This window comes from Hirundo rustica, chromosome 6 (assembly GCF_015227805.2).
Source record: "Hirundo rustica isolate bHirRus1 chromosome 6, bHirRus1.pri.v3, whole genome shotgun sequence".
Lineage (NCBI taxonomy): Eukaryota > Metazoa > Chordata > Aves > Passeriformes > Hirundinidae > Hirundo > Hirundo rustica.
The window spans coordinates 57,808,128-57,834,893 of NC_053455.1; the positions used below are offsets into that span (position 1 = coordinate 57,808,128).

The following is a 26,766-nucleotide window of genomic DNA, read 5'->3' on the forward strand; positions in this document are numbered from 1 at the left end:
AAGGATGGGGGTTTATTGCTTTTCAAATAAAGTCAGCGAGGCAGGTGACGTGTGTGTGTGTTTGCACAATGTGCACATGAGGTCATGCAGGCACGTGCTGTGATTGCAGCGTCTTCTTTGTGCTTTTGCTGACCTCAGAAACGAATGTATTTATGTGCTGCTGCAGGAGAGAGGTGTAGGAGTCCTCCTGCATCTTCTGAAAAAGGACAGTTACCCATTCATTACATTGCTGACTTTTCACAGAAAATTACATAAGATATTACCTTCGTCAAATGTGCTTCCAACATTTCATTAAAAAAAGGTGACACTTCCTCCCTCTCTCTCCCAACACAAAATCAGGCCAGAAATTCATAGTAGTAGAGGCAAGTAGACCAATTCCGCCTTAAAATGTAACCTGGAAGTTACTGAAATACCTTTATTGAAAAAGGTGTACACCTGGCACGGCATCTGGGGACAGTCCCTATTCCTGCAGAAATTAGAAATTTGGGGTTGTCACCCCTGGTGACTCCCATGGCCTGCAGTGGGACTGTGCACGGGCACAAAGATCCACCCACAGGGAATTCCTGGTAGGAGTCGGGAATTCAGCATTTCTGTGGCTCTTCCAATGGCAATTGGTGTTTAAAAGTAAAAAAAACAAAACAAAACAAACAAACAAACAAACAAAAAAAACCAACCAAACAAAAAAACCCCACCACTCAATGCCAGGCAGTTTAGTAGTGTAATTTAGTTTAGAGTGGATTTTCTGGAGGGTTGGAAATTTGCTCCATAGAATCCTCTCACTTGTGGACAGCTGTTGATCTTTTTCCTTGTCTAGACACAGAATTGTTCCATTTGCAAAAGAGAAAAATATAGGAAAGAAACACTAAGCAGCCCTCACTGTAACTCTGCATGGCAGAAGATAGTCTGGGGAACACAAGATAGCACAGTTGCAAAATACTGGAATACTGACTCTGCCCCCGAGGACGGGTAAAATTGCTCCTCCTTTTACATGAAAATCAATTCAGTTTACAAATGTCAAGCTGCATTTTCCTTTTGTGGCATTTTGTGCTTAAGTACAATTCCTAAATGGTGCATAGAAGTTCCCCTTGCAGGTCCAAGCAGCAGCATTTCAGTTACCTTTGATTATTGCCTGCCCTATATAACTCTCTTCTCAGCAGATGGAGCAGTTTTTGTGCCCATCTGTTGCTTCCAAGATAGGTTTTCCTTAATGGGGGCCTTCCATTTTTATTGTAGTGGTTCTGTGAAAGTTCAGGACAAATGCTTTAACCAAGCAATCCCATGTTCCCTAACAAATATAAACCGAGCATGCAAGCAGGTTAGAAAGGATCTAAGCAGCTGACTGCTGCACAAGTAGATATAAAATTCAAAGACTATAACTGAAATAAGAATAATTCAAAAGCTTATATATATAAATATATACACTCAAGCTTGATTTTCAATCAGAGAAAAAAAACATATCACCACCCAACAAAAAAAGCCCTTTCTTCTCTTCCTTTTTGAGGTTTCTGGCTCTTGCTGTCACATTTATTTAAATTGTGAGCACTTCACACAGCTTTACTTTTAAAATATCTATAAAGAGGTATAAAGAACATGGCTGATGGACATTTTCAGTATTAGTCCGCCCATCCAAACTGTCAGATTGCGTTAGGTCCAAATTTCAAAATGTATTTTTAAAAAGCGGTGAAGAAATAAAACATTCTTTATGTTTTAATTCAGGTTTTATTGTTGTTGTAAAAGGACTTTGTGAGCCCGGGGAGAATTGTGCCTGAGAACCAGAAAGGGAAAGCAATTGCTCAAGGGCCGTAAAAACAGCCTGCCATCATTAGCCAAATGCAGTAAAATTCACCAAAGTTAATCAAACCACCTAAGTGATGAAAAATAAATGAGATCTTTTCAAAAGAAGCCTTCCATCCTTGAACAAGATCCATTGTTGCAAGGACTGTTTATCCTTTCTGTACTCCCTGTACACAGCATAAAAAGCAGTCCAGCATTTCACTCACAAGGAAGTCCTTGGTTTAGTGTCTTTGTGATGTGAGAGGACAAGAAAGTGAACTCGCGTTAGGATGAAGGTCTCAGAGCCACAGACTCAGGATTAGAGGTCGTTTTAACCTGGAATCAGGAGAAGTTTTGCAAAACACAAGGCTCATTTGTTTTGCCGTGCTGGCGAGCTGCGTGTTGGCCCTGGGATGCAAATGTCATGGTCTGTGTAGCGCTCATTTTCGAGTGCCCGTAGTTAGAAGTCCCAAGAAAGCGCTTTAAAGTGGTCCGGTATTGACACAGGCTCCAGAGGTGAAACTGGGGCACGGCAGCAGGATTCCTGCGGGACCCCATGGAGAACGTGATGGAAATGCCGGGCCAGATTCCTTCCCCAGCCCAGCTGTAGCAGGACGTGGACTTTGCAGGGAGGGTGCTGGGGCCAGAACGTGGTGAGGTGTGTTGGGAGGCCTGCCCCATTCATCCCCCAAAGTCAGCCCACGGGTGGAAAGCCTCCTGAAGCCTGGCTGTGCTCTCACTGCCCTCTTCCTTTCCTCAGATCCGCTGTCAGGGAAGTTTCCCGGCAAAATTGGAAGTGCAGGGGACACGTGGGTTGGGTTGGCACTGGAGTGGGGTGGGCTGTGGCTGTGAATTCCCCACTCTGCCTGCCCCAGCACCCGTCCTGGCTCGCCCCAAGGGCTTTGCACCTGGCTGTGCCTCTGCCCTGCATCTCCCCGACTCGTCCAACAGCTTCCCCCACCCCTACACCCACCCCAAAACCGCCTGGCCCGGCTGCAGAGCCGGGCTCTCAGAAGTTGGGCAATACCCCCCTGCTCTGCTCCGCTCTGCAGAGAGCAGATAACGACATGCTCACGTGTTTATTTGTTCCTCTGCCGCATTCAGTGGAGATGTAGATGGCCCTTCTTTGATAAGCAACTATTCAGTAGTTTGTTTTCTTCTGCTGTTGAAATGCGTGGCCCCGTGCCCTGCTCGCTGTGCACTGTCTAACCTCCCTTCCAAATGGAATTATTAATTCCCTCCATTTGCATTTCACAGATGTGCTGGTGCAGCCTTTTTGGATGAAGGAGCATTATTACTCACGATTGACAAACCAAGAAGTTCAGGTGCAAAAGAATGAATGGGCCACTGATTTTGAGGGTCCCCTCTTGATTTGTCATGAGCTTGATTTTGCGGAATACTTAACATTATTGAGAGCTTCCTATAGTCAGCCATAATTTTCCCATTTGAGTGCTCAGCACTTCTGGAACTGGGACTGCAGGGTCTTAAATCAGACAGGCCAGAGCTGAATGATGCATGGTCACTGTTGCAGAAAAGCTGATGGAAATGTTGTGCAAGCACCTTGCCCAACCTGCAAGTCCCAGTTTCACTCTGGGACTGCTGTGGCAGTAGCTGGGAGGTGCTGGGCAACATTAAGGTGTTAGGGAACTTATCACCTACCCATATCACCTCCCTCTCCACTTCTGCAGCTATAAAGTCACCCAAAATCCCCTTTTACTTTGCATTTCTGATTCAATCCCTGAGCTGATCCAGGCAGGATCTGAATGCAGGGAGGTCCAGGAAAGACCAGGTTGCCCATGCAGCTGTATCGTAGCATACGGCAGAGAAAGTTCAGTTAACATTTCACAGGAAAGTGTTAAAAACCTTTACAACAGGGCCTGGTACGGACTCCAGTTATAGCATTAAAATGTCATGTTTATAACTCCCAGTCTGCCTCAGTGGAGGACAACAGCAGCAGGAGTTAAATATTCAGTTACTAGTGTTTTGGTAGAAATAAGAAAACTTGTTGGCAGACCGAGTGATTTTCTTACATCAGCAGGAAATTAAAGAGTTTCAGATTTATGAGATACGGTGAGGCAGCAGGGCTGAGGCTGGGCAGGGTTTGGGTTAGAGCTGCACACAGACTGCTGATAACACCAGTGCCTGGGTTCCAGGCAGCCCACCCCACCTGGCTGCTGTTCCCCCCAGAAGCACAGTCACCGCTCAGGCAGGTGACTCCCAGCCGTGCCAGTGTGATTTGGGGGGGTTAAATCACGGCTGTACCCCTGGGAGCAGCAGGAGGGTGCAGCACCCTTGCACTCGGGGTGCTGTGCCCATGAGCAAGGTCATTCCCACAGAAACAGCCCTCTCAGGCCACCTGCCTTCCACGTTGCTTAGCACCTACATCACTCTGTGGATGGGGAGCCATCCCCCCTCCCCACGTGCTGATCTGTGTGGTTGTGTCAGAATACAAGTGCAAAACTGGTGAGGAGCTGCTACAAATATATCTGCTGGCTGATAAAGCAGATGTAGGTGGTTTGTCTTTGTTCTGCACCAGCTTAAATGCTTGCATCCCCTGCCATTGGCAATTTGTCTTGGTTCTTTTAAATTCCTAAGTGGATTATAATTTTTCTCGTGGTATTATTTGACAACAGTCATATTTCATGGCTTTACTGCATTCTTTGGATAGTTAGAATTTTTCTAAGGGAAGGAGCTCAGCTTTAAGAGGCGGCCATCTCCAGGGCATGTCGTGTAGTGCAGACACAGGAGAGCGCTGAAAATGTTCTTCCTGCTTTTGTGTGCTTGTGTACTCAGAAAATACAGGATTTGACTTGTGATGGTTTATGGCATCTAAAGCACATTATTGCCCCCATGCCAGATGCAAATCCTTTTAATGCTGCAGAATGAGTAAATTCCTCAGCAACTAATGTGCTTCAGTCACTCTGGAATACTCAGTCTAAATCAACAGCGAATTCTCAATGCAGTGAGGATGTTTTCAAGCCTTTCAGGCACTTATGGGCTCAAAAATATAGGCAGAAAACTTTGCTCCTTTGCCTTTATCTGTGCATCAGTTCCCGTCGTGGCGCGTGTTTGTCTAAAAACGATAGGGATCATTTCAGTGTCCATTTACCCTGCTCCAATATTGCGTTTTCGTTTGTTAGTTCGCAGAAATATGCCACGTCTAATTAGCTTGGTAATGATTGTACTTAGCATAGGAATTGCAGCAACATAAGGAGAAAATAATCACACATTGCAATAATCAAAATAAACATTTCTGTCCTAAGAATGTTGTCAGGTGATGTCATACCATCTGTCCTACTGTACCCGCTCAGAAATTTTGCTGCAGCAGCATCTGGTGCTTTGGCAAGCTCGGCAGACAACTGTGGCAGCTTTGCAGCTGCCTCCAACTCTGCTTTTATATTTAAAGAGTATTAAGACTTCACACGCCGTGCCCCTATTAATGTGTTTGTTTTTACTGAAGTTGGGATACCCAGCAATTTGTATGTTTGCCTGGCTCGCAGAATGAGGCACAGCGTGTGGATTGTCTTGGGAGTTTGCAGTGGCCAAACTGTAAAATACAGCTCTGCCTTCCCCCTATCCCCCACAGCCATCTTTGGACTAGGAGAGAGACACCCTTTTGGGGAGGAGGACAATTTACAGGAGAATCTGAGCCCTCGATCCTGTTTCCATAAAAATGCGGTTATTTGTGCAACCTGGAACAACTCCAGCAGAGAAGACTGAGAGGAAACAATCCCCAAGTTGGTTTTTTTTTTTTTTTTTTGTTTGTGGAAATGCCTTCATAAGACGTTATGTTTTCCTTTTTCCTTCCACAAAATTTAGAGAGAAATACAACCCTGAAAAAAACCACAGGCTGCATCTCAATTTTGGTCCCGTACCCAGATGAGCGTTCTCTGGTTCTAAATTCAGATTTCACTGTGCTAGATGATTTTTTAATAGATTTCAATTTCATTTCCTAAGTGCAGAAATCTAGCCAGTCCATTTCCTTTTCCCCAGAGTTTTGGACATCTGCTAGGGAAGACTCTGCTCACACCGAAGGAAGGCTCTGAGTGGTTGCCCAATTCATTTAGATTTGTCACTTCAATTTGCTCATTCAGCAGGTACATTGTAAACAAAATAGCTTAAATGAGGTTTGCTTGGAGGTTTTAAATATTTTATTTGTGCCTAGCTTTTGGGAATTGCCCCTTATACACAGCATCTGTTCAATGCGACAGGGTTCTCTAGTGCTCGTTGACTGCATATCAGCTTTCCCTTAACTGAGTTAGCAAAATGTTTTGTGATCTGCACGGTGAAAACCCCTCAGTGTTTAATCCTGCCACCCTGGAGCTCCTTCACTCTGCTCTCATGACCCTGGGAGGTGCTGATTGACTGGTGGAGGGTCTTTGGTGTTCATCCTTGCACTTCTGTTTCGGGTGCTGAAAGGCTCTCTTGGAGGAATGGCAGCCCCTAAAAAATCATGTTGGACTCCTTTGGAGTGGAATTCACTGGGCCAAGGATTTCTCCCAGGCAGGAGTGGCACTGCCCGGGTGATTCCTGTGATTATGATAGAAGTGTGATGGGATGAGGTTAAGAAATAGGAAATTGAAGCTGAGTGTGTTTTGGGGAGGGATGGCCATCTACAGAGCTGGCTCCCGAGGGAAGGGGGAGAAGTTGGGCTCTTAAACGTTACATGGGTCAAAATACAGGAGGACAATGTCTATAGGAACAGCAACACAGAGTAACTGGCCTTCTTGTTACTGCCATCCTGCAGTTAAAAGGAAATTCCTTCCATCTCTTTTAGTTGAGATGTGCTGCAGATAGAAGTTTGGGGCTTTTTAGTAGACAAGCAGGCGGCGTGCATGAGTGGGCTCTGTGGCACAAGCAGAAATTCAGGCTCTGAGGACACAGGACATTAAAAGGCGCTGTTTAAAGGAGCAAAAATAGGCTTTCCTCCTGAGCACATTCATCTTTTTCTGCTCAGTGAAGGCTTTTTATCACTGTGCCGCCGCTGGGTCTCGCAGCGTGAATTACCCCCTTGCAGAGGCCCGTGCTTTGGGGTTTGCAGTGGGGACACAGGGGTTTTTTTGATGTCGACCCTCGTTCACAAGGGTCTGTGACACAATCAGTGAAGTTGTTCGTGGAAGCCGCGCTGCGGAAAATCCCGGTCCCGGGAGCGCCGTGCGAGTCGTTTAATCCATCAAAGCGCGGCCCCCTGCCGTAACAACCCTCTGCTCTTCTCCCACAGCGCTGATCTTCCCGTTTCTCCCTTGCAGTACAATAAACACCTCTTCGTGCACATCGGACACGCCAACCATTCTTACAGCGACCCCTTGCTCGAGTCGGTGGACATCCGCCAGATTTATGACAAATTCCCGGAAAAGAAGGGCGGCCTGAAGGAGCTCTTCGGGAAGGGGCCTCAAAACGCTTTCTTCCTCGTAAAGTTCTGGGTGAGTAAGGCGTGCTGGGGAGGACCTCTGCTCTCCAGGGGGGCTGTGCGAGGTGTTCAGCGCCCTTGGGGGTGCCATGGAAGTTCCCTCTGTTACCGTGCCCGGGTGCAAAGCTGTTTTCCCATCAGGAGGGACGCTGGCCCCGTCGCTCCCCGGGGGCGAGGGTGGCAGAGGCAGATGTGCCTCAGCTCTGCCTGGCGCTGCAGCTGCTGGGCAGCAGCCAGCAGGTACCCAGAGCCCCCTTTGGAGATGGGGAACTGCCATCTAGTGGTCCAGGGAAAAGCACGGGAATGGAGCCTGCCTTTGAGTGTCTCCCAGGTGCGACCTCTGCCCAACGCAGGCAGCGCAAGGATCGGTCCTGCCGTCCGCCCACGCTTGTGCGGAGAGGACCAAGCAGGATGGGAACTGAGAGAGCCGTGAGCCTGGGAGGGTCTTCTTGAGGCACATCTGCTTTCTCCTTGCCTTTCTCTTAGTCAGCCACAGGGCTCTGCTCCATAACTTAGCATATTCAGAACAAGGGTGAAAGAATAGTTTGAATGGAGGGCTGGGATGCTGCGCGTTGATCTAGTTGTGATAAATGTCGTTGATAAGCCAGGTTTTTCTCATTGTATTTGCAAAATCTCCCGTTAGCGATGTAATCGCAAAATAATAAAATCATTTAGGTTGGAAAAGGCCTCTAAGATCATTGAGTCCAGCCATCAAGCAAGCCCACCACTAAACTACCAAAAGGATCAGCAAATCTGCAGGCTGAGCCTCATGATTATGCTAAAGCTTTTTATCCTCACTAATTTGTTGGGGTACTTTTTTGTGGTATGCTCCTTTTCATAGCAGCAGTTATCATCTAAGCATTTAATTTTTTTATTTTAAAGCTTCAGTAAAAAGGGCATATTCAGGGTTTAATTACAGGGTGGGCAGGTCAAGGCTGAAACCAGAAAAGGTGGATCTGGAACCACTGTTTATGATCAGATTTCCAGGCGTTTATCTATGGGATTTGAAATACTCTGCATCTTACAAATCCCCCAGACTTCATATCTTTCCAAGAGCTTCTGTGGCACCAGATTTAGGAGTGGAAACTGGAATGAGGGAAACTCTTTTTTTCTCACATCTGGATGTGGAAGGACTAAGCCACTGAGCAGAAGCTATGCTGGACTGCAGAAGAAATTCATGGGGCTTAAAACTGGGCCTAGGAGCTGTAGACCAAGTATTTGAGGGCTGGCTGAGCAAAGAGGCCAGAAAGAGGAGACAGCAGAGGAGTGGGAGCTGAGATACAGTGAGCACCAGTGGCTTGAAACAGGCAGGTGAGAATATGGGGTCAAAAAGAGCGAGGCAGTGGGAAGAGGGAGCATTTGGGACAAGGAGCCTGCAGGGAAACACAGGGATGAAGCACAGCAAAAAGGGTTTCTGGGAAGTGGGAAAAGGACAAATGTGACAGCAGGAGAAATGTGGCTGCAGAGGAGCAGAGCTCGGAGTTAAGGGTCTGTGACCGCTAAATATCTTTCCTTGTGAAATTTGTTTTGAGCTGAAGACTATCATCTCACCGATCCACTCTGCGTAATAAATATTTGCAAAACATACTGGCAATAATGAATGTCACCTCACATGCCTGTTCTCATTTCCCACAGAGGATGATAAGCCTCAGACTTTATACTAGACGTGGACGCAGCAGAGATTTGTGATATGGTAATTGATGCATTGTACGTTCTGCTTTTTCTCCATGTGGAAATTGATTTTCAGGCATGCTGGATGCTCAAAGGCATACCTAAAGCCAGTAGAGACCTTCTTTGGATCGTTGAGGTCTGTGTTGCTCTCCTGTTGTTCAGGAATTTGAAAATTTGAGTGTCAGCCTTCTCTGCTTTGTCTCCTACAGGCAGTGCACACCTTTAACGCTCCTGTCTCAGTCCCACATCTGTGACGTGGGGGTGATACCACCCCTTCACCTCAGGTGCTCCCTGACAAATCAGACTCATGGCTCTTAGAAGGCCCTGAAAAAAGCCTCTATGAGATGTGTAATGCTGTGCCCAGCACAAGTTCTGGGCAGTGTTCAGGAAACAGGGACCAGGCCACAGTGAACAGCAGAGACAAAGAAACGTGTAGCTGTTCAGGGGTTGAGTGTGCAGTTGTGTAGCTAAAGCCTGTGACATGATACAGTTCAGCAGTCAGGATGTGCAGGCAACTTCAATCCAACATTTCCTAAGCTCACCATGCCTTCCAACATAATGGCTTTTTAATGCAATTTTGTGCTGTATTAACTTAGAGATTAAAAAACGTACAGTGCTAACATCCTTCTGAGTTGTACGTTAAAAATGTTGTGAGAACACTTTCCTGAGCCATGATCTTAAAATAGACCAGTGGATTTTCTCTCTCATCAAGTGAGTGAGGCATAGAGAAGGTGCCTGGGGTAGTGCTTAAGAGTCACAATGAGTGCTCTTCTAGGAATAAACTTCACACCAGTGGCCCCCAGGCCTAAATGTATGTAGAAATATATATAGGAAAAAAACAGAAGATAGCTGTCTAATTGGGTATGAGAATTAGATCCTAAGCTGTCAGCTCACTCTCCTTTATTTCTTTCACCCCAGTGAGGCATTTCTTCAGGAAAAAAAAAAAGGATGCCGTTCTCATTTTTATGGGGAATGTTGAAAAACTGTTTTAAACAGGCATCGTATCACCAGGGAAAAGCTGGCACAGGTTGCTGACAGTGTTTCTGGCCCTATAAGTTGCCTCAAATTTATTCAGATGAAAAAAATAGATTAATTTTGGCTGAATTAAGTATCCGGTTCTGAATAAGTATCTACTCTCTCATCATCTGCTACCTCCTCCTACTCTGTAAGTTCACCTCCTCCCGGATTCTGCTCATGATGTGTGCTTATTGCTTAGTCCCAATACTCTGTCTCACCGTTTATTTTCCCATTTCCCCCTTCCCATCCTTCCTATTGTCTTGTCTTCCTCCTTCATTACCGTGTAGCCATCCATCATTTGCTCAGCATTGTGAGCTACTGCATCCTGGGTGATCGTGGTGGGTGTTTTAGTGGGTAAAAGAGGAAAGTGAATTTTGGTTGGGCAGATAAGTGCAGGTGTGAAAGCACTCTGAGGAGAATCAGTGAAGGAAAGGGTCAGAGAATCAGCAGGGTCTGAGTGAAAGAAGTCAAGGCAAACCAGAGAAGGGAAGCAGGAGAGCGTCATGACGTGAGAAGCTTGAAAGTGAAGGTGAGGATTTGGTGCCAGAAGGGATGGTCACCCTGCAAATGGGATTTAAGGGGAGTCAGCGTGCCACTGGAGGCAGCACAAAGGGTATCTTGTTTAGACATTAATCGTGCTGTGGAATGGGTATTTGGGAAACAGGAAGACCACAGATGAGCATTTGTGCTGAGGATGACTAAGGCAGAAAGCAGCTGAGCTCTGGTAGCTGGAAAGAATACTCCTCTGGCTCTTTCCCATTTAGTTCTGCTTCAGGCTGCTCACCAGCACAGTTTTCCCTGTTGTCCTGGTTTCGGTAATAAGGTTTGATTACAAAAAAAAAGTGGGAGGGGAACAGTCTGAGATCTTGCAAGAAGACACTTGCCAGTTGTGGAGTTGACTTAGCAAGGCAGCACCGGGATGGAGTACAAAGCAAGCTGAGCTTTATTGGTTCATGCAGATTGTATCTCATGGGAAACACAACCTGATGCTGGGAATGGATGAGCTTCTGGCCCCGGTCCTGGTGACACATCTGGATGTCACACTTTGGGGCCCCTTCCTACCTAACGGCGCAGGAGGTACAAAAGGAAACTCCTCCTCCTCCTCCTCCACCACCTCAAACAACCAACTCTACGCCCTGCAATGCAATGCCCTGGTCCTTGTCTTGCACCTGCAATGCAATGACTCTGTTCCTCTGCGTTATCCCAGGTAGTCACTGGGAAGCGCAGAGCTCAGGGAGATTGCCACAGAGGCAGACTTCTACAATAACAGAGGGAGTTTTACTGGGTATGTTGTAACTAAGGAACAACGTCCCAATGGCGTGGCACGGGAAGTTTGTGTGACAGGGATATGTGACTCGAGACTGCAGGGTTACAGAATTAAAACAAAATAAAAGTTCCTAAACAAATGTAAAAGCTGTCCTAGAACCCTGATGCAGAATTCAGGAAGGGCTGGAAAATATCTGCAGAGGAAACCTTTCCCCTGGTGCAGGTTGATTGCACAATCCTGCTTCTCTCACTTCATGGGGCTAAGCCCAACCTATGCAAAACAACCAGGAATGATTTGTGCCATCTGACCTCAATCTGAGTGTGGTCAGTATTCTTGGTGGTTAGTTTGTATTTAAACTGTCTTTGTGACTTGGGAATAGCCCCAAAGTTTTCTGCTCTTTGAAGTTCCCATTAGCCTGTCTAAAAGCTAAGTCAACACCGGGTGCCTGTGCTGGTTTCTTTTGTTGGTTCTGTCCGTGTTCACATCTAGTGCTAGCCCCACTGACTGCTCACTACTGTTCTTAAATTCTCTGATTCTAAACAATGCACTTAGGCCTCCTAGACTAAATTCTGCTGCCGTTACTTTGTTATTTCTCTCTCGGGTTTTGCCTCAATCCCCCAGCTGCAAATTCCGAGGCAAATTTTGCAGGATTTTTCCACGTAACCTACAGCGCTGTGCAGTGGGTCCTGCCTCCACTGGGATCCTTAATGCTGCTGTAAGCACGCCTTGCAGTAGCACGCTGGGATTTTGTGTCTCTCACGCCGCCAAATGCTCTGTGCCAACCTGAACTCTGATTTCTGCAGCTACAGCGACAGGTTTGGGAGCCAAATATATCTGAAAGGAAGGATGGATGTTCCCTCATTGGTGACACAATTGGAAAAAGAAACAACTGATATAAATTAATGTTGGCCTGTCAGGCTTTCTATGGATCTGATCCAGTGGCTTAATTTTAAGTGTTTGCAGTAGCTTGAACTGTTCTTCTAACTGAGGAAAGCTTAGCCAGAGCTCACTGCAACTCCAAAACAAAGACCCAAACTCATCTGAAGATGCGTGGATGATATTAATTGATGTTTAAAATGAATGCCTCTATTTGCAGGAATCTGCAATGCAAACTAGGAGTTTTAGAAAGTAATGCATATTATAATTAGGGCAAGCTTTTAAAGATGCTTTGAAGTCCTAAACATTTTTGAAATTCAAATGTGGGATGGAAATAAAGGAATCTACACAATAAAGGGGCATTAAATTATGTCTCCCAAAATTTCACTGTTTTATAGATGTAAATATATGCCATAATTAGTGCTAAGTAACATGAGGAGGATAGTTAAGTTTATTCCTATTCTTATTCAAAACAGCTGTGGCATGAAAAATAATGCTCCTTCTCTTTGTGTTACACTGGAACAAACAATTTACCCATGTAATCAGTGTTCAGAAATGGCTTGTGCCTGTGGTCTCCTCCCACCCCCTCCTGAATTTATCCCCATGTGCCTCCAGCCGTCTTAAAAGGTGCTGAGATTCTTTGTGCCCTTCATTCACTCACGCACAATTGCGGCTACTGCCTTTTTTTTTTTTTTTTTTTTTTTTTTTTTTCCCCCCCTCTTTCTTTCTTTCTATTTTTACGTGTAATTTATATTGCATAATCCAGAATCTTGGAGTTCCCTCCACACACACACACACACACACACACACACAGAGCTTGACTGGCAAATGATCTGCAGCTCACAAATGGGGCCCGGAACATGAATGGCTCCATGGCCAGCATGCAAATGTATGCAAAACAAATTAGATATGGAAGAAAGCAGCCATCCATTTTCTTTCCCCCATCTCAGCCCTCTGGCACAGGGAGCTGGCGTGGTGCTGAGGAGGAGCCCTGTGCAGACTGATGCTGGATAACCAGTGGAAGGGGCCGGGAGGCCGGAGCAGCTTGGCCTGTCCGTCACCAGCCCAACCATGTGGCAGACCTGGACACAACTCCTGAGCCGCACAGCAGCGTGCCAACGGCCCAGATGCTCCCGTTGGAAAAAATTGCTTCACAGTTTGGAATCCCTGCTCTTTGGTGGAGCTCTGCAGAGGAGGAGGGGAGGCACATGAGCAGCACACCTCCCCACAGCCAGCAGCTGCTCAGACCTATATGTTGTTAATAAGTGACCTTATGCGCGTCACGCTAACTACTGAGTGCCAGTGCAAACTGCTCTGGCCCTCCCCAGATCCCACTGTTTCCAGTAGGTGCTGTTTTCCTTCTACTCAGCAGGATGGATTTAGACTCTTCTCAGCAATTTTTTGCTGGAGTTGCTTTTCTGTTAGCCAAAGCTGTTATTATTACACAAGCGCCCTACCCTCTGCCCCTGCCTGTAGCACAGAGCCTGGGAGCTCTTGGGAAAGGAATTAATTTATTATTAATTTAATTTATTTTTTACTCTTTGTTTTGGTTGCAGCCATCTCTCTTTAGGTGCAAGCTCCAGCACACTGGCAGAGACTTCCCCATTCAGTGTGTTGAACACTTGGTACTCTGAATATTTCCAGTGCCACCCATTGACAAGCTGTGCTTTATTAATGAATTAATCATCTCTTGCACAGGAGGTAGGGTGCCAGAAATCTGAGCGCCTCTTCCACCTCCAAGTGCATTCAGCTAATATAAAACTCAGTGCTCAGAAATAAATCTAAATTAGGGTTTTACTCTTGAAAGTAAAGAAAAAGAAATTTTTAAATTCCATTTGTGGTTTTGGGTTTTTTCCCCCTGAAATTGTATTGATCTTTAAAACTCGACAAGTAAACGGACTCCTGTTCATCACGCGTGATCATCCCATAATGTTTGAAATGCCATAATATTTGAACTCACGCCAATATAGTTGAAGTCACCAGTCAGAAAGTTATTTATCTGTGTAGGCAGCAACAGTGCTCCCCAGCCCCAGTGCCTGGAGCCCAGAGCACCACTGCCTGAGAAGCTGTAAGGAAGGAAAGCTGTTTCACAGCTCAGGAAAGCTTGCAACCTGTGTCTGAAATGCAGGAGAAGAGCTGGAGACAGAGCACCGTGGAAATAATGCACCAGAGCTGGTAGCAGCACTCCAGAGACTTGGCTGTTGTCACCTTTTTCACTGGCATCATTGAAACAGGAAATTATAAGGAGAAGACTAATAACATAAATTTCTGTATTTCAGTTTTGTTGTTATTATATTTATGTAGTCCTGCCTGTCATGTAGCTCAGGCAGTGAACCTCACTAAGTGATGTTTGCCTTTGGACAATACCAAGCCTACTCGAACCAGAGCATCCCTATGGGATACTCAGTTGGTTAAAAAAGACCCCAAGTAAAGGTGATTTCTCCTCATCTGAGAATTGTGTCAGCATTCCATGGCCATTCCTGCCTTGTTTCTCATTTTTCTTTTGCTTAGCTTTAGCTTTCTGCCCTTTAATGCCCTTTTCTGCGAGATTTAATCTAGGAGAAGGCTCTTCCCCATGTAGCAACTTGTAGGCTATGACAAGGTTATGGAAAAACTTCCCTTGGAAAAAGTAAGTAGATGGAGTTTCATTAGTCATTCAGTACAAAGGATGTTTTCCAGACCTGAAATCATTCTTGTAACTCTTTGCTGAACACTTTCCAATTTTCCAACATCCCTTCTAAAATGTAGACAGGAGCCCTGGAATCAATACTGTAGTAAGGAGCTAAAGCTGAATGCCAGGGCATTCATTTATAACACATCACTTTATTCCCACATCTACAACTCTCACAGCCACAAAGGTACTATTTTCTTTTTCTTTTTCTTTTTTTTTTTTCTTTTTTTTTTTGCCATAACCTTTTGGAGAAGAAAAAAAAAAAAATTAATTTCATCAGTTTGAAAACTACAATTCAGCTTTCAGATGTATATGTTTAGACAAATCCCTTACTATTTAAACCATAATAATATTCTTAAATCCTTAAGACAAAATTGTTATAGTACTAAAAGAGGCTTTGGTGAAGCCTTCATTTAAGAGCATGTGCTTGCCAACTCCTATGATTTTTCAACGCTAGTGTTAGACTTTTTTGAGGAGTCTTCAGCTCTCAGCCATCTCAGCAATTAGTTGAATGTGAAAACTGTTTACAAAGAGAATTCTGTCCTTCCTTGAAAACACCTTTACTGTGTGCTAGATTAAAAAAAAAAAAAAAAAAAAAAAGAGCAAACAAGTACATAAAGGTAAATTCTCATCTGATCATCATGGGACTTTTGCAACCATGTTGTGATTGCATAAGAGTAAATCATGACAACTGAGTGATAGTTTCAAGTGTTATTCACTGAAACATCAGGCCCCAACCAGGATATGTTGTGTACACAGACCTCCCAGCGATTTCAGCAAGGGCTGGAAGAGCTGTGGGAGTGAACAGGGTGACAGATGGCCACATGTGTTACTTTTCCAGGTTAAATGTCAGCGTGTAAATAGAACAATTGGATTTTTTTTTGTTCAATGGGCTTCAAAATCAGAAGGCAGCAGATAAAAAAGTTATCCTTTTTTAACTCTCTAAAGATTTACTACTGCAGCTCGAAATGCAAGGTCTGTGCAGTGGATTTTTGACAACGGGAAATTGTGAGGGGTGATTTAGTTATGATTTCTTAAATATTTTGCTCCTCTCTGAAAGGAAAAAAAAATGCTTTGCTAGTAAAACTGCAGTTGTGGTAGCAGCAGGAATAACTGCATTTTAAGGGATTACTTCTATTATTATTATTATTATCATTAACTGCAGCAGTGCAACTCTTTTTAGCAGAAATCCCTCTTCTTCAGCAATTCCGGCGGAGCAGCGGTGGCCGGCGGCTGCCGCAGTTTGCCGTGTTTAGATGTTTGCCATGCTTCGCTTGCAGGCCAGCTGTGGTGGAAAATGGCACATTTTCTATCAGCTCTGACCAATTCCTCACAGCTCCCTGCGACAGCCCTGCTTTAGACGCACGTTAAACATTAACCGCTGGCCTGGCGCGAGGCGGGTGCGAGAGACGAGGTGGAACCGCGATAGGATTTCTTCCTCTTATGCAAAATACCTGAGCGTGGGGCTGTTTGTGTCACTGTGTGCAAACCCCAGGAGGCTGCTCCACTGATTAATTTACAAAGCCAGCCCCAAGTAATCTTAGACCTGTGTGTTCCCTGTACCACAGACCTGCTCGGTGTGTGCTGTTATCAGAATATTGCCTCACAAAGCCGTACCACAAATAAGGACTGCAGACACTAAGGAGGATTAATGAGCTGTTGCCAAGTTAAAAATCAAGTAGCAGTTACAAATGGCCTGAACTGTGGGTAGTGCTCCACAGTGGAATCATAGAATGGTTTGGTCATAAGGAACCTTAGATACCTCCTAAATCCAACAGCTTCCACTAGACCCGGTCACTCAAAGCCCCATCCACTCTGGCCCTGAACACTTCCAGGGATGGGGCATAGGTAAGCATACCTGTAAGCAGGGTGTTTAAAAAGTCTGACAGTAAACATGAAGGTACCTGTCAAGCATTTTGTGTTCCATTTCTGTATTAGGAATAGAACCAAGCAGAGCTAGACTTGTAGGTGAAACAGCTGCAGAGGTGCATTTCCCTGCTAAAACGCACACCTCGGCGTCACTTTCAAGTTCAGGTGATTCTTTGCTGTCATGCTGCAGTAGCTGATCAGCTATTTCCACATGAAAGGAAAACCCTGCCCACTCCCTCTCTGAGCATCAAAGATGTCAGCAGAGCTAATGCCTGAATCAACAAATCCAGCTGTGCACATCCCTGGAGCCTGCCTGTATCCATATTAGCGTGCTTTTAAGTGGAGGGCTTTTGCAAATGGGTCCATGATGTCAAAGAGCAGAGTGGCAGAACAGCTCCAGCACTGCTGCAGGCCCGGGGAGGCCAGATTCAGCAGGTGACCTGTGTGGTTGCTTTGTGGCCAAATTAATCCTGCTGTGCACGGGGCTTGGATTCGGACATGAATAATTGAAGGTAGCGCTGTTCCTCACTTGATCCTACAAGTCTTGGTCTCTGATGCCAGCTATCAAAGGCAGCTGGGCTGTTCCTGAGGCTGCAGGGAAATGCTGGGAGCCAGCAAATCCTTCCAGCAGTGTTTGCTGGTGGTAGGCACGGCTCTGTGCACACGGGAAGCCTGGGGGCTGCCTCACGCTGCTCCATGAGCGTTTTGCTGAATCAATGCCATATGGCCTGGCAGAGCCTTATCAGAGACCCGTCCTGTGGTGCCCAGCTGTCTTCTTCTGCCACAAGGATTTCATTGCTTTAAGAAAGGAGAAGGAGAAGGTGAGCAGTGGCCTCTCTGGAATGAGGTGGCTCGGCTGAATTTGGGACAGCAAGGCAGGTTCACTTCGGAGGGGTTGGCTCTGGAGCCAGGCTCCTCGCAGGTGATCATTCCTTTGCTCCAGGGATTTCCTCAGCTATCTGCCAGACAAGAACGTCACCTGTAGCCCACAGAAATACTGGGACATCTTTTATTGTCCAAAGTTTCAATGAATTGTTGATTTCCTAAGGTTTTTACTGCAACAATTAGGCAGCTACTTCCCTGACCAGACTTTTTCTGCTGTCACTGTCATTGCCGTTAAGCTCCCCCCCTTATTTCTGAAAAGAATGGTGAGCTAGTGACAGCTTATGCTACTCACCCTGTCAAATGAAAAATCAAATCTTCACCATGCATTCCTTTCTCCCCACAGGCCGACTTAAACTGCAACATCCAAGATGATACAGGAGCATTTTACGGAGTCACCAGTCAGTACGAGAGCTCAGAAAACATGACAATCACCTGTTCCACCAAAGTCTGCTCATTTGGAAAGCAAGTAGTAGAAAAAGTAGAGGTGGGTGTTGTGATGGGATATGTGCCTTTAATCATTTTTTACCTTTTCTACGCACAGACCTGTGTGGTGTGGTCAGGTCTCTGGTTGGTTTGCTGTACAGTGGTATTGCGGATGGGGGCTAAGCCCCAGACCCACATCTGTCGTGTACAGAACAGTTGTTTTGGGGGAATTTTAGCCTAGAGCTGAAGGTTGAGCCTTTACAGATGTCCTGGTCACTGTTTATGTCCTTCTTAAACTAAGTATGTTTTCTAACCATGCTGACCATTAAAAAAAAAAAAAAAAAAAAAAAAAAAAAGGTTTTAATAATTTCCATTATTCCAAGCTTAGAGAAAGCCAAAAACCCTCATGAACCACCATCTGAGCAATTGGTAGCTGGAGAGCAGAAGTCCAAGAGCCACCGCCTTACCCTCCCTCAGCAATCTAAGTCAGTCTGGCGTTCTTGCAGCTGTAGTCCTACGTCTTTCTGTAGTTCGTAAATTGCCTATTAAGTCGTGCAATAATATATCTACATTTGTATGTGTGCACTTGAGCATAAATATATAAGCTTGTTTTTGCTGTTCCCTTTGCAGACAGGTGCCTCAAAACTCCTGTAAAATTGTCTCACCGCAATTAATTGGCTCAATTAATTTTTACTCAGTTTGGGACTTTATAATCCTCATCTATTTAGTTTGTTAATTCGCAAGTTAGAGAACCAGTAGTGATATTATAATTTTTGATAATTAAAATCCCTTGGATGTTAAGCAAGGCATTACATAGGTCAGGCAGGGAGTCAGCGGGCAGGCGTATCTGTGTGTCTGAGCCACTTTCTCTTTTTCCTGTCTACAAAAAAAAAAAAAAAAAAAGAGAGAGAGAAAAACATATTTACCAGTCACTTTTTTTTCTGTCTCTGAATTATCTGAATTATCATGTTCTAAATGTTTTTTTTGTTTGTTTGTTTGTTTTTTAGACTGAATATGCAAGGTTTGAGAACGGCCGGTTTGTGTACAGGATAAACCGCTCTCCGATGTGTGAATATATGATCAACTTCATACACAAGCTGAAGCATTTACCAGAGAAATACATGATGAACAGCGTCTTGGAAAACTTCACAATTTTATTGGTATGGACTGGCTTTTTAATTTTTTTTTCCACTTCTAAGGTACTCTCAGGCTTTGTATGGCTCGCTCAGCTTATAATGTTGGGAACCAGTTTCCAAACCCTTTAGTCACTGTTGCTTACCAAACAAACCACCCCAGTGACTTCAGAATAATTCTCCTGGAATTGGGCGCTATAGACGCTCAGGATGAAAAGGCTCAGCTGGCTGTGAGTGTGAACAAACATCTTTTGTTATTTTCCACAAATTTCAGCTTACTTCTCCGTTTTTTCCCCTTTGAGTCTGGGGTTTGTAGAGAGCCTGAGGCAGTAACTTTGAACCATTGCGTTCCCCTAACGTGTCCTTATGGGGCTCGGTTTCGGTGCTGCAGAGGTTAGCGGTGTTAATTAGTCCTTGGGTGGGGAAAACAGGCAGCAGACGCCCAAGAGGTGACCTCAAGCACAGAGAATGGCCCACGTGGTGGCCTTTGAGCCAGTTTCATCCAGCGACCCGGCTTGCTTTCCCTGTTGCTCTGTGGTGGCACCTCAGCCAGCTCTCAGAGCCATGGGGACTGGGGCAGGACCGAGGTGGCACGGGTCACTTCTTGTATCAGCCCTGCTGGTTCCAGGGGTGTGATGTTCTGTCTGCCTCTTCCTTCCCCCACACAGGTGGTAACAAACAGGGATACACAAGAAACCCTGCTCTGCATGGCTTGTGTATTCGAAGTGTCGAACAGCGAACATGGAGCACAGCATCACATCTACAGGCTTGTAAAGGACTGAGCAGTTATTTATATATACACTTCATTTCACTTCTTTATCGAAACACAGACTGTAAACCTCAACACTAAGTGGCAGTGCCTCTGGCCCAACTTTCACCCACATTTTTCTAAATCCTGTTTTAGTGAAGTCATTTTTAATGTGTTCATATATAATTGTAGCTGTGAAATTCTGGTACAGTTGTAAAAATTATTTCTAAAACTAAGTGTTCTTCAAATTTGTAAACCACAGTTCTTTGGGAAGACTGTATTTAAGAACCTAACGCCTCTGTCTGTGGAGGCCTATTTTTAATTCTGATAGAAAAATGTATGACAGAGCATTTGCCATGGGGAAAAACTGACAGCATTTATAAGAATTTATTTTGGGTTTTTTTCCAACATGAAATACTTGTTTTACAATGCAAGTGGAATTGAAATGAATCTTTAGCTATAACTGTAAATGAGTACACAAAGTTAATAATCTCTATAGAATTATCTTTGTAACTAATTAGGGTGGAAGATATGGACGAATGTAATTCACTAAATTATTTTTTAAAATGAAACGTTTTTCTGTTTGAAACCAAATGAAAAATATAGCCTTAAGAAATGCCTGATAGAAACAGACAGGTCCTAAAATTAGGCAAATTTTGTATTTTTTTCTCAACGCTAAAACTAATCTTCTAATCCATTAAACCTTCAAACAGGTGTTGCAGAAAAAGAAAACATCACCCCTTACCCCTAACATATCTAGTGTATTTTAAAAGAGTATAAAGTTGTATTGTACTAATATGAAAATTTGATTATTTAATGATAAAGATGGCTCATTTTGCAATAAGTAGGTGAATACTGAAGATTTAGACTTGCATTATATGTAGTCTTGTGTGTGCGGTTATATTTTATATGGACAACTATGTTTTCTAATAAGTTGAGCAAAAAAACTTGCGACTCTGAAATCAAGAGATGAACGGAAACAACTGACATTGCGACAGCATCGAGTCATTCGCAAACAGAGAGCAAAACACTGATGTGTTTGAAAGAAGAGTGTGCACACCTCTGAAAGGATCAGCAGCTTTAATATCTGTGAGACGCTAGAAAATCGCAACCAACATCGGGCAAAGAAGATTGGGAAGTGTAGAATTTTTGGGTTTGGGTTTTTTTGGTTTTTTTTTCTCTTTTTTCCTCTTAATCATGGTGCTTTTACACCTCTCCCAGTTGTCTCCCCAGGTCTGTCAAAGACCTTATCCGAAACAAACGCATGCCTACCACGTGGGGTTGGTCTGCTGTCCTCTTGGACATGGTAGTGTTCACCCTTTTGATAAATTCAGGGAAGACTCCAGGAAGTGAAGCACAGCTGGAGATATTTTAACACTGTAAAGCTTCACACCACGGCCATGGGTGTGAGCGATTATCTGGGGTGAGAGCAGCAGTCTCACCCATCCCGTTCCGGACAGAGGGTGGTGCTCAGCTCCTCTCCTCCTGCTGCCCCTCGTTGCCCAAGCAGAAGTTTTTTGGGCAGGTGCTGGGTCAGCAGAGGCTTCTCAGGCAAAACATTTGTCTGAAAGGCTGACCAAGCACAAGCCACCTTAGGGATCAGTGATGAGTTATCAGCAAAGAGGGTTCTTAGGAAAGTCTTTTGCAGTCCTGACTCAAAGTTCACCTTTAGCAGCCCCCTCCTCCCTGCCCCTTATGATATGTTCCTGTAGTATCATACTTTTTCCTTGTTACCAAAAGCCAATTTAGTGCAAAACCAGCACAGATCCCGTGCACAATTTAAGCGTCCCAGGCCCAGCGCTGTAGTCTTCAAATGAGCAAGTCTAATTCTTTTCTTTAACTTATATTCCTGCATAGTCCTTGCTGCTAGAATTGCCCACTGTTGAAATGTCTGGACTAGACAAGAGCCTAGGCGAGGTGGTGGGTCAGACCAGGAGCATCCCTAACGCCAGTGAGGTCTCGGGTTCGAGGAGGGTGCAGACATCACCGAGGGGTAGGGAGACTGCTTTAATCCCTCAGCCTGATCTGAGCTCCATGAGGTGGATGGTTTGGATGGTTGCTGTGATGTCTAGCTGCTACCTGCTTGCGGATATTAGGGCTGATGATCTTTCAGTTGTTCACTCTGCGAAGTGAACAGAGAAACGTGTCCATGGCAAGGTCTCTTTTAATGCTCATTTTTAACACTAACAATCACGTCAGGAAAAGCACTGCATTGTAACAGCCTAATGGTAGCCCTTTATTCTAAGCACTTGGTGTTACAAGTCAAAAACTACTTTTTGGTTTTTGTTCTAAAGTTGTCTTTTATTTAGGGTTTGAATTGTGGGTTTGGTGATTTTTTTTATTTTTTTTTTTTTAATAACAAGCAAACTCTTTAAGGCATATAAAGTATGTAAGTCAATTTGCAAAACCAGGTACAGGTTTGGTTTTTTTTAGTAGGATCTGGCACACTACATATGCCATAACTATAGGGTTTAAACAGTCACAATGTTTATTGGTGTTCACACATGTAATGTTAGGGAAACTACTTCCATCGTCTTTTCTTTACACTTCTGTAAATGATCCATACCCTGTATATGATAATTCTTAAAAGCCTTAATCCTTCAACTGTTGAGTGTGGGGTGTGTAGTCCAACAGGCTGCCTGTAAACTGTGAGCTCTTTTGTAAGCTGGAAGTACTTCTCTTGTTACTGTTACTTTTTTGTAGGAACCTTTTAATTGAGAGCTGCCAAAGCATTACAATATGCAGTGCCTTAGCATTATATTAGAAGTACCTTTTAGCCTCTTAACATTAAATTTTATACATTGTTTTATTAATTGGTTCCATTTTTAAAATATCCGTATTTTTCCCCGCAGAAACGCTCTTTGACTGCCTGGTCTCAGCCAGCTGTCTGTACAAGTCAGTCCCATTGCAGTGAGATGTCTATACCAAAAGGAAAGGTTACAGATCCCTAGTTCTCCGTGAAAAGTGAATTGTATTAATGAATGCTGCCTTTTTAAATTTCATGACCAAATAATTAATTGTGACTCTTCTGCACTCTAGCATGAAAGTGCCTTTGGTTTGAAATTCCAGCTTAGAAAAGTGCTGCCATAATAATGACAATTTGTAGAGAGACCAAAAATATTTAGTTATCACCGTAATGCCTTTGGTTTATTGGAATAAGTTGAATCTACAGGCCTCCATTCACAAAAGAGCACCATTCGTAGCAAAGGGATTTTGCTAATGATCAGCCTGCTGAAGAAAAATCTACTGTTTGCCATTTCTGACAGCATTGCAAACCAGCAACTGATTCGTCTGTGATATAAAAATGAAAATATTCCCATTTATATTCTCTTCATCCGGTCACACATCTGCATAATGAGAGATCCGTATCCTGCAGAATTTCAGTGGACAAACATGGCTTCATCGATCTCCTCTAATAACGTTTTGGTATCTGTGAAGATTCTTTGCTTAGACAGAAGATTTTGTTTACAAAGTTGTGCATGCTGAAGGTCAGATGCATAAAACAAAAGGAACATGGAGAACTGAGCATAGAGAGGATAAATGCAATCGTGTGGGTTTAAGCATTGAAATGTTGAGTGTGAGCGTTGTGGATGAAGGTGCTGGTGGGGAAACTCTGGCCAGCACGACTCAAAACACAGGGTTGTTTTGTTTTCCTCCCAGGTGATGTCTTGGGGGGAGAAAAAAAAAAAAAAAAAAAAAAAAAAAAAAAGGAAGTAAAAAAAAAAAAAGGAAAGAAAGAGAGAAAGAAAGAAAAAAAATTAACTCCTCCTAATAATGTGTCTGTATTCGATACCTTCTGTGAACGGGGGCCATACTCTCCACCACAACTGAAATCAATGGGAAGAGGAGCAACATTTTAACAATTTTAGAAAGAACAAATATCAGCAAAACCAAAAGCTGTCAGAGGGATTATATAGTTGTGAATACAATGTTAACTTGATTTTTAAAGTATTTGATGAAAACTAAGATTAACTTTTTATATAGAGAAATATTGTGACACTGTGTGGTAAATATTGTGATAATTCAATTTCCCTTTCTCTAAAATATTATTTTTGTTATTCCTTCAAGGTCTAAATCTCACTTACCTCTATAAGACAAGTAATCCTGTTGAACTCAATGAGACTGAGGCAGGGCAAAGACACTTTTGGCCCACAAGCAGAACATACTTTTTCAGTTATTGCCAAACATTTTGGCTGTGCTAGTCAATGTTTTTGGTAAACTACACCTCTGCCTCATTCAAACGAGCATAATGGTACCATTTGGGGCTGTTAAAAATTACTACTAACAAATGTAGTTTTACTTACTTGAATTCCAAACCGATTTTGTTTAGGTACTGCACCACTATTTTGAAGGAATCGCAGATCCAATGCCTGTTTCTCACTTTCCCTCTCCACCACAGCTGCAGCTCAGCTTGGCAGTAGCTTGTCCCGTGGAGCCCCCACGGGATGGGCTATTGGGAATAATGAAGGGTGTACATTAATGTTGAATGTAAGTAACTGGCCAGTCCCAGGCAGATACGACATTTGACGTGCTAATCCGTATCTATTTATTTTTCCACTGCGAGTCCCGGGGCATGCCTGCTGCCCGAAGCAGTGCCCTGGGGAGTTCCCTGGAGCCCTCAGTCCGTCACACTGAGAGCCCTGATGTCCTGATGTTGTCCCCGCTTTCCTTTTCCCGTGAGGATACACGTGCCTGGGCACAGGCGGATGTGAGGAGTAGAGCCCAGCTTTGTCCTTTGCTCAGGATGATCTCCTTTCCCCCCCCCTTCTTATCTTTCATAACCAGATGCTTAGCCCCTCCCCCCAAGAAAGATTGAGGCTGGATAAGTCAAAGTACAAGAAACACTCTGGACATCTTCATCTTCTAACTTTTCAGGTCATTCTCGCTGAGATCATGTAATTAGTTTTAGTGTGTAAATTAAATCTTAAATGCACTCAGTTGACTAAAAGGAGATGGATCCCTGTTACCTCCTTACAGAATATGTGTTTTTGTTTTTGTTTTGTTTTGTTTTATGGGCCTCTGATTCAGGCTCATGACTGCAGACAAAAAATACAATATGTGCCTGAAAAAAAAAAAAAAAAAAAAAAGACAAAAGAATTTTATAACATTGAAAACCTGAATAGCCTTTAATTCTTCAGTACATTTTATGTAAAACAGGTTGGGTTTTTTGTTTTGTTTTGGGGTTTTTTTGCCATGTGCATTTGTTCACATTTGTAAATGACTTAATGGAATTCTCACTTTATGTTTATTTGTGTAATGTGTATAAAATGGGTTTGTGACTTAAGCATATTCATATATGGTCAGTGGTTACTTTAATATTGTACTGCTGCTGGTAACTTTTGATGTAGAACTTGCCTTTTGATGATAAAGTACCTCTAGGTTAGACAGTGAGGGAAGGCTCTTGGAAAAAACTGAATGTTCTCCAATGTTTTCTTAACATATTTGCAGAAGCTTTCAAAAGGAGTTTCAGTCAAACCTCTTGGCAGTACAGTATTCTTGTATTTGTTATTGTCTGTGTGTAGGTACTGGTACCTTTTTTTTTTGTTTGTTTAAAATGTTTTAAGTGTTGGCTTTAAAGTGAATTTATCTTTAGTATGATAGTAATATGAAAATTATAGGTTTTGTGTGCAGAGAATTTTTTTATAAAGTGCTTTGTAAAAAAAAAAAAAATGTATTCTAGCTTTCGCGGTACATATGTGTGATAACTTTAATATCCATGACAGTTAAGTGCAATTATTTCATCACTCTAAAAATGCTATTTTTGTGTCGGTTACTGCAGGTGTTTTCATGTCTTTGCAAAGTGACACATTTTGATGCCTTCTTGATAAAGTGGTAGAATTTTTGTAGCTTTCTAGAAACTTTGTATTCATACAGTATCAATTGAAAATAAAGAAAATGAAAGTGTTTTGTGCATTTGTCGTAATCTCTTACATCAATCTCTTCCTAATGTTGGGTGTAGCTTTCAAAACCCTTTTCCAAAACAGCACAAGGCCAGACTTGCAGCAGTGCCTGTGTGCCTTCCTAAAGGTGAAAGCGAGATCCAGAAGGATTTAGAGAAGCCTGGAGGGATGGCACTCAAGGCTGGCACACCTGGAAGCTGTGTTCAGTGAGGAATCCACCATCCTAGTTCTTGTTCATGTGTCTTCCGAAAGAAACAGTGGTGGATTTTCATGAAACATCTTTTAAACCACACCATTACGATGGGAAAAGCCACCCATCCCTCTTCATTCCAGGAGAAGGAATGGCCTGTTCAAAATATTACGGAATAAATGGTACAAATACACCATTAACTGAGCAACTAGAACTGACTGAGAAGCACAGCAGTTGTCTGAGGTTGTTACTTCCAGGACATTGAAAGAAGTGAGCACTCCGAAAACTGAGGTCCTAAAAAAATGTGCCATGTTTTCAAGAGACTCACTTCTTGTTTTTTCTTAAACCACCCGCCCCTCAGCTGACAGCTGTACCTGGTATGATGAGAGGATGAAACAGGATCAGTTTGCCTCCTGCATTCACAAAGTGAAACTGCCTGGCTAGGAAAAAAAGAATAAGAGGGATATCCTGCATCAAATGAAATCAAAGGGGAAAAGACCGGGACTTGGTAGAGAGAAAAAAACAAAAGTACATCTGGCTCATCCTCTACTTCCATGGGGGGCAGTGGCTTTTGAATGAACCACATGCCCCTTCCACACTCCCCAATTCTTCTTTGGGTGGCAGATGTTCCACTGCTATTTTTAAAATGCCAGCAGAGCACACCCCCCGCCCCGCTCCGTGTGTGAGATGAATGGGGTGAGAACAAGGCACAGATATGGTCTGTTTTGACCCTGTTTTCTCTTCTTTGTTCCCATTAAGTATATGGCTTCACCCCTTTGAAGTGTGTTAGCTGTTTCAGAAGGAGCCTGCTCCTTAATTAAGGTTCTGCTTCTTAATTAATTTAGGTTAAACCCATAAATCTTCCACCTTTGGGAAGATGTCAAGCAGCATTTTGGACTGGGAGTCCCCATGTAGTGTCACCTTGAGTTTATT

General features: G+C 43.7%; 1 protein-coding gene across 7 annotated transcripts in view; it reads left to right on the plus strand.

Moving 5' to 3' along the window:
- Window positions 1-25,652, plus strand: part of TEAD1 (TEA domain transcription factor 1) — a 154,013-nt gene extending 128,361 nt beyond the window's left edge. For all 7 annotated transcript variants that reach the window (XM_058420876.1, XM_058420877.1, XM_058420871.1 and 4 more), the window contains 4 exons: window positions 7,023-7,196; window positions 17,783-17,923; window positions 18,870-19,022; window positions 19,664-25,652. In XM_058420876.1, the coding sequence (XP_058276859.1) occupies window positions 7,023-7,196; window positions 17,783-17,923; window positions 18,870-19,022; window positions 19,664-19,777 (582 nt within the window). In that variant the 3' untranslated portion in view covers window positions 19,778-25,652. The remainder of the gene's footprint in view (window positions 1-7,022; window positions 7,197-17,782; window positions 17,924-18,869; window positions 19,023-19,663) is intronic.
- Window positions 25,653-26,766: the final 1,114 nt, after the last annotated feature.